This window comes from Pseudopipra pipra, chromosome Z, assembly GCF_036250125.1.
Source record: "Pseudopipra pipra isolate bDixPip1 chromosome Z, bDixPip1.hap1, whole genome shotgun sequence".
NCBI lineage: Eukaryota > Metazoa > Chordata > Aves > Passeriformes > Pipridae > Pseudopipra > Pseudopipra pipra.
Genome location: NC_087581.1, coordinates 24,268,352 through 24,275,481, shown reverse-complemented (window position 1 = coordinate 24,275,481; position 7,130 = coordinate 24,268,352). Strand labels below are relative to the sequence as shown.

The 7,130-nt window shown below is 53.0% G+C and overlaps 1 protein-coding gene across 2 annotated transcripts; it reads right to left on the bottom strand.

Annotated features, from left to right (window-relative positions):
• Positions 1-239: 239 nt before the first annotated feature.
• DMRT2 (doublesex and mab-3 related transcription factor 2) lies at positions 240-4,522 on the bottom strand. 2 transcript variants are annotated; one of them, XM_064641218.1, is made up of 4 exons: positions 4,269-4,522; positions 3,329-3,694; positions 3,132-3,234; positions 240-1,551 (listed from the first exon to the last, which is right to left on the bottom strand). In XM_064641218.1, the coding sequence occupies exons 2-4, from the start codon at positions 3,674-3,676 to the stop codon at positions 536-538; spliced, it is 1,467 nt and encodes a 488-aa protein (XP_064497288.1). In that variant the 5' UTR covers positions 3,677-3,694; positions 4,269-4,522; the 3' UTR covers positions 240-535. The 2 variants fall into 2 exon arrangements, with proteins under 2 accessions (XP_064497288.1, XP_064497289.1); XM_064641219.1 differs by lacking the exons at positions 3,132-3,234; positions 3,329-3,694; positions 4,269-4,522 and adding an exon at positions 2,866-3,040.
• Between the last annotated feature and the right edge of the window lie 2,608 nt (positions 4,523-7,130).

Below are 7,130 nucleotides of genomic sequence, written 5' to 3'. Positions count from 1 at the left end.
ACTTAAATAAATAAAAAGTCTTTGGAATTCACACTAGCTTACATGCACAGTTATTACCTCTTCTCATAGTTATTGGGTGTGCAGAGCAAAAATGACCACTTACCACAGCAATGCAAGTAAGTACTGCAAGTAACCACAGTAAGTACATTTATAATGGCAGATAAAATAAAAAGCATATTCTGAAAGTAGGACATACTTCCCCATGAGACGCTAGAGACAAGACAGAGATCAGTCTATGCTTATAAGTAAACTCATTTTATTGAATGGTTTGCAGTGCTGCTTAAAATAACAACACTTACCAATCTATACATGTGGTTTTAATTTTTAAAAATTGAATTTTTTTTCAGAAAACATGCATATTTATGTATATAATTTTGAGATAAAAGAAGGAATTACCATTTACAGCAGAAATTCATCTTTAAAAATCTTTTAAGAGATAAGGCAGGCAGTGGCAATTCGGCAGAAGGCAAAACTTACTCTCTACTCTGAAGATATAGTTTATTCATTGAGAGACATTAGTACCTGCACAAGAAGGTCATTTAAGGATGGATTCAACTGAAAATGACAGTGGTTCAGTTGTTGAAAGTTTTGTTGTGGCCCCAAAGAAGTCTTTTGCACATTTGTCTACGGTAAACTTGTACTTTTGGTTCTCTTTAACAGCACACTCTCTGTATTTCTTAGAAGCATCTTCAAAAGTCTCTTTCATAAATGATGTTCTTAATTCTGCTCCCGATCTGTCAGAAAATGTCTGCTGGAACAGTGACTGAAATGGGCTGTATTTGAGCGGGGCAGGAGGTTTGGTACTGCTTTTGCTTATCTTGCTTAATACCTGCTCCTGAGGAGACAGAGAATCCTTATCACAAATCTGCGAGAAAGTCCTTTTTGGAGGAGAGAAAGCTGACCTCTCCCGAGCTTCCTGAGGAAGGCAAAGTATTTCATTACGTGACTGCTGAATGTCTTGCGTGTGAGTCAGAATAAGTGAATTTTCCAGTTTCGGAGGCATGATGTCATGCTCAGTGTTTGGACAGTCTTGACTTTGTGAGACTTTGGCATCCCAACCTGCCCCAGGTTTGAGAGCTTGGACAGTACTAGCATTTAACAGGCATTGCTGGTAGAGAAGAGCATCGCTAATGGGGCCACATTTTGGCCACACTAAGAACCTAGAAGGCAGGGGATACTGCCTGTAGGAAGTAGCTACACTTACATTTGAAGAAATTAGCTCCATGTTGCTGGATCCTGAATACTGCATCGTTAGATCAAGGCAGGTTGGTAAAAAATTGCAAAACTCCTTGTTTGGACCATCAACTTGAATAGTGTTGAAGGCTGTTTTATATGAGTTGTATTCAGCTCCACGGACTATGCGGTTAGGGAGAAAAAGGGCAGCTGCTTGTGTAGCTTCCATCATCTCTCTCTCTTTGTACTCTCTCTCTAGCATAATGTTCTCCAACTCTTTATCAGCAAAAGCCCGTCTCTTTCTCATCCTGTCACTGACAGGAGGTGGCAAGGGTGAATTCCCTCTCAGGTAAGAGTCTGTTGGAATAGGACGGTAACCTAAAACAACAAAGCAGCATTAGGAATGAAGCCACATAAGAAAAACATGAAAGCTATGTTTGTACAAGAGCTCCATTTGGAACCAGTCCCACTAGGTGCTGAGCACTCGCTGCAGACCCTGGACACCATCAGCTCCCACAGAAGTCACCGTGACACAGAGGCTTAGCAATCTACCAACAGGCACGTTCAGTACAAGTTCCTCAATACAGATAAGCAAGCCCTGCTCCTCTGACACATGTAGTATCCTTCAAAGCTTACTGATTAGTAACTTTTTAAAAAGTGTTTCCAAAAGAACAGATTAGGGGCAGCGGAAAAAAAGAAAAAGGCAAAGCCCTGCTGTGTTATGACTGGTATTCCATCTCACAGCTTAAGGAGATAGCCATTCACTTTTAACACATACGGAAAGCATTCAAATATTTTATTTCTTCAGAACTAAAAGAAAACTAAGATAAAACATAGAAATCCAGTTTCCAGTATATTCAATTACCAAGCTACTTGGATTCATTTAATATAGCAGATAGAGTCCAATTCTGTTTGCTCTACCCAGACAAGTAATCTCATTGAATTGATGGAACTACTTACATGAGTAAGGAGAACAGGGTTTTACCTGTTTTCACTCCTATTCCTCTTACACAGTTTTCTCAAGGAAGATATCTGTACCTACAGCTGACATCTTTTCTATTTTCTAAAGATGAATGACTATGTACAGATATTGCTACAGATGGTAGAAAATTCCAAGGAAAACTAGGAGAAAAGAAAAAGATAGTCAAAACAGATCAGAGGAAAGAATACAGAAGAGTTTTCAAAAGAGTGAACTATAGACAAAAGTTAGAGGTTTCTAAGAAGACAAAATTTTAATTGAGCTTGCACAGGCAAAGAAAAGAGTTTTCTCTTTTGGAAAAAAAAGTGGATTTGAGAAGTGCTTTACAGGCCTACAGTTTGGAAAGTAATTAAAGCAGACATAGAAATAAATTTGTGCACGATCCCAAAAGGAAGTGGGGAACAAAAAATATACCATCTCAATAAAATTTTCATCTTTAAAATATCATTCTTCCACAGTTAACACTTTGGACAGGGAAAAAAAATTGAGCACCCTATTATGCATATCTTACTATTGATAATGTTGCAAACAGTGTTGCTGTGTTAGGCATTCAGATCAAGAGAAAAAAAAGTCATCGATTTACTCATTTGCTCATAAAAACACTCGTGAATAAATGACCCTGTGAATAAATTGCCGTGCACTGCAGAACGCTACTGGGTAGTCATGTAAAAAGAATGTCGGCTTGTAACAGTAACTCTCAAATTTCAAACTACCGTTGCTAGCATTTCAGGCATCATTTTGGGCGGAGGGGGCAAAGAACTGAAATTCTGCCACACTGATTCCGGCCTCGAAGGGCAGGATCCTCCGCCGCCCGGCACGGGTAGCGGGACGCGCTTTAACGCCTGTTTCGGGAATGACGCCGCATTTCACGCGCGTCCCGCAGCAGACGCGCCTCGGACTGGAGGTGCGGGTCTTACAGGGGCAGAACGGGTGCCAGAGGGCTGAGGGCAGCCCATGGAGGGATGGGGGAAGTGCTTACCTTCCAGGATGCTCTTGGCCAAGAGGCTGGGCGTTCTGACGTGCCGCTGGTAGACAGCTTTGCGCTCCAGGCTCGCCTGCTTCCCCGTCAGCCCCTTCTTGTCCTAGGAGAGCGATCAGGCGGCGCCGTCAGAGCGGGACCGCCCGTCCTGTCTTGTCCCGTCCAGTCCCGTCCCATCCCGTCCCGTGCCCCCTCACCTCGGTGGCCTGCTGCCGTCGGAGCGCCACCTGGGCGGCCATGACGCGCTGCCGCTCCACCACCAGCAGGCAGTTGGCGCACTGGCAGTCGCGCCACCGGCAGAAACGTTTGTGTCCCTTCAGGCACGACACCACGCCGTGGTTGCGGCACCGGGCGCATTTGGGCGTGCGGCTCAGCTTCCGAGGCTCGCCCCGCCGCGGAGCCGCCGCAGCCTCCTCGCCTTCCTCCTCTTCCTCTTCCTCCTCCAGGCCGGTGCTGCTGCGCGGCGCGCCCGGTGGCTCGCCCGGCTCCCCCTCCAGGCTCTCCACGTCGATCTCCCAGTCGGCGGCGGCGCGTTCTTCAGTCATGGCTCTTCAGCGGCACAGCTGCAAGAGAGGGGTCAGGCCTCCCGCCCCCGCGGTCGAACGGCAGCCAGGGCACACTCGGCTTCCGAGGTGCCCGCTGGCAGCCCCGCCGAGATGCGCCCCCGTCGCGAAGTCACGGCAAAGCCTGCTTGGAATATCATCTTCCCCCTTACTGCCTGCTTGAGTCTCTTGCCCGTGTCCCACAGAAGACTCAGTTTAGTCACGACGGACGCCTTCCCCCGCGCCCGCCCCAGCTCGCCGGGGAACTGCACTCGCCCGCCGCAGGCAGGAGCTCGTCTCCAGCGGCGGAGGATGCGGGAGGCATGGCCCCAGGGCAATGCCCAGCGCCACAGGGCTGAGAGTATGTCAGGTCTTGACAGGGGCCTGCTTAAAACAGGACACTGACAACCCTCCTGCCAGCTGCGTTCAGACTTGGGAGGCAGGTAGAGGACAGGTGGCTTGACACCACGCCGCTGTCCGCTCCAGTACACAGGGGCAGTGTGGGCTCCTGGAGCTCTGTGTGGAAGCTGCGCCCTCGGACCCCCACCTTCTCCCACACGACCTCCCCGTCCCTCCTCCTGCCCACTGCACTTACCGAAGGCAGGTGGTGCAGGCAGCACGCAGCCCCCCCGCTTCCGCAGTTCGCTAGGTGCCGCTGGCTAAGACCGCCCGGAGGCACGGGATTCCCGATCCGCGCACCTGGGGACTGCCAGGCTCCCCGACAGCCGTCAGGGGATAGCTATGTCGCGGTGCGGCGGGTCTGTGCCGTGCGCGGCTGTGGGTGCGCGCCCTCCGCCCCAGGGCCCGGGACGGCACTGGCACCGACGCGGCCCCCGCCCGCCCCGAGGAGCAGCGCCCGCCGCCGCCGCCCCGCCGCGTTATCAGCGCCCGCCGCCGCCGCCCGCGCCGCCCATTGGCCGCCCGCCTCGCGGCCGCCGTTCCCATTGGCCTGCGCCGCCGAGGCCCCGCCCCCTCGCGCGCGTGCCGGTCGCCCGCTCGTGGGTGCGGGCGCGCGGAGGGCGCGGGGGCGGCCGCGCCGGGCGGGAAACGCGGATGGACGATGGGCTTTCGTTTTGGGGAGAAAAAGGAGTGGGAAGGGCAAGGAAGGGAGAAAAGACTGTAAAGGTTCGATTGTGAGAGCTAAGAAACCCGCGCCACGGGCGAGCAGTGCCCCCCTAACCGGGGAGCGGGCCGGGGGCGCGGGTTTGAAAGCTTGAAGCAGCCACCGCGTTTTTCGTTTGCGGTCGTTCGCGTTGCTTGCCCCGCGGGTGGAAGGTACTCGTGGCAACGGCTTTTTTTCCGAGTGTGAAAATGCAATGAAATCCTTCTCTTTGGGGCATTAAGGCGAGGAAGAATTTTCATTTATTTTTTAGCATCCCCTCTCCTCAGTGGCGTTTTTCACCGACCACTAAGTTTCACCCCGCCGCTTCCTGATAGATGCTGCTCTTCGGAAACTGAGTAATGTCTCTTGTCTCCCCAGTCAGGGAGCGATCGAAATTGTGACCCACAAAGTCTCAGTCCTGCCACCGTGCTGGAGCTCCGTGCTTCCGTAGCTGAAAATAGGAATTCCAAATGGGCAGAAGTGGACAAAATACACCTCGGTCGCGTTCAGCGCCAGGCAGGGGAAAGCTGGTGAATTTAAACGGAGTATGCCCAGAAAATCAAAAAAATACAGGCATGCGGGAGAGTATCCATTTCCCACCAGTGCATGCTGATCGAAAACTAACGATATGCAGAACATACGGCCAAAACTAAATTCCGAAAAGGGAAAATATTTTGTTATTTCCCTGAGAATCGCGTGTGTATAATAAATACTGATAATATTCATGTATATAATAAACACGGGCATCCACTCACGGTAAGCACATGGACCAGCTGCCGGCCACCGGTTCGGCATGGAAAATCCCTGCTCTTGCAGCCCTTCGGGACAGAGGCCAGCGGGCGAGTGGCGCAGGCGGCGCAGTGAGGGTTCGCAGCCCGCTCGCGGCCCGGAGCTCACAGCTCCACCACAGCCCGGACACGGCACCAGCCCTTCCTTTAGCCTCGCGGGCTACGGGCACCTGCGAGGAGGGAAGGAGAGTTTGTCCCCAAGGACAGTTTTTCCTTCTCGGGACCGCACCGTCTGGAGAGCGGGGAGAAAGAAAAGCATCCTCCGACGGCAGGTATTATTCATCCCAAAAGAGAGCCTGGCTACTGTTTGACTTACAAGCATGACTAAAAGGCAAATACCCAAGGAATTCCACTTTCTCCCTTGGGGTCCCTCTTAAAAGGTACAAGCATGACAAAGGACCTGCTAGGTTAGGAAACAGAAGTCTCCTTTGTCTGTAAACCGACACCAAATTACAAAGTACAATTCTGCCGGCCGCTGGAGTAAATTACAAAACAGTTCGCCTCCTGTTTACTTTATCCACAGGGAGCTGTGAAACTCAGCCATGATTTTAAAGCGTGTTTGTATAACTTTCTTCTGCTCCTGTTGTTTGCACTCGGCTTCTCAGCGCATTTGCGCTCCCCTCTCGCCACTCCCTGCTCTCCCGCCGGGAAGGAGAGGTGCTTCTGCCGTTGTCCGGCGGCACGCACCCGCGGAATGAGAAGCAGGAGAGCTTCTCCCACTCTTGGGCCTCAAGGACCCCTGCTCCCACTCAGTCCTCCGCTTTGGTCCGCGGTGTCAGCCGTGCCCGCTGTGAGCCGACATGGGCAGAGGCACCGCCGTGCTCGGAAAGGCGCTGATTTCCTTGCGAGGGCAGGCACTGAAGCCTGCGATGTGCAGCTGTGCATCCACCTGCCCCGCATAGCGCTCCCCGCTCAGCGCCCCTTCGCCGCGTCAGCCCCGGTGCCTGTGGGGCCCGGGGCCGAGACCCGAGGCCAGGGCTGCTGGTATGGTCCGGGACTCCTTCAGAGCCTCCACCGCGCACCCTCGCCTGTGCCTCCCCTCCGGCCCGTGCGTTGCCGTGGGAGTCCCCCCGGGAGCCGCACTGCCCGAGGTGAGATGGAGGAGGTGTGATACTGCCACCGGCAGCCTCGCTGCCCAAGGCGGGGTGGAGGTGTGGAAACACCGATGGGGGCCGAGGATGGGTCCTCAGGCCGGGCAGGCAGCGGCGGGGGCTGTGCCATTGGTAGCAGCGCCCTGTCTCTCGGGGTGGAGGAGCTGCCCTGGGACACTACAAAGGCTGCACTCTCGCCTTCCCCAGGCGCTGGTCCCTGCTTTGCATCATGGCTCTGCCGTCCGGGCAGGTGCAGGTGCAGCTGCAAGTGCCACAATCCCGCCTCCCCAGGCCTTCCTTCCTCACGGGAAATTTATTAGCGAGGTTAGGGCAGGCTAACCAAACGGCAACCCCGGGTGCAATTTCCTCGGAGGAATGCTTTGATCCTGCCCTCTCCTTGCGCCGTCGAGGGCAGATTGCAATGACAAACGCGGTCAGAGATGTTACCGTTTAATCTGAAACAAATTGCTCCTGCC

What these genes read in the sequence shown, in the direction of transcription:
- DMRT2 (XM_064641218.1), bottom strand. Translation starts at nt 3,676, where the DNA reads ATGACTGAAGAACGCGCCGCCGCCGACTGGGAGATCGACGTGGAGAGC. An exon ending in GACGGCAGCAGGCCACCGAG is followed by an intron (nt 3,235 to 3,328) that starts GTGAGGGGGCAC and finishes TCGCTCTCCTAG; the next exon opens with GACAAGAAGGGGCTGACGGG. An exon ending in GGCCAAGAGCATCCTGGAAG is followed by an intron (nt 1,552 to 3,131) that starts GTAAGCACTTCC and finishes TTGTTGTTTTAG; the next exon opens with GTTACCGTCCTATTCCAACA.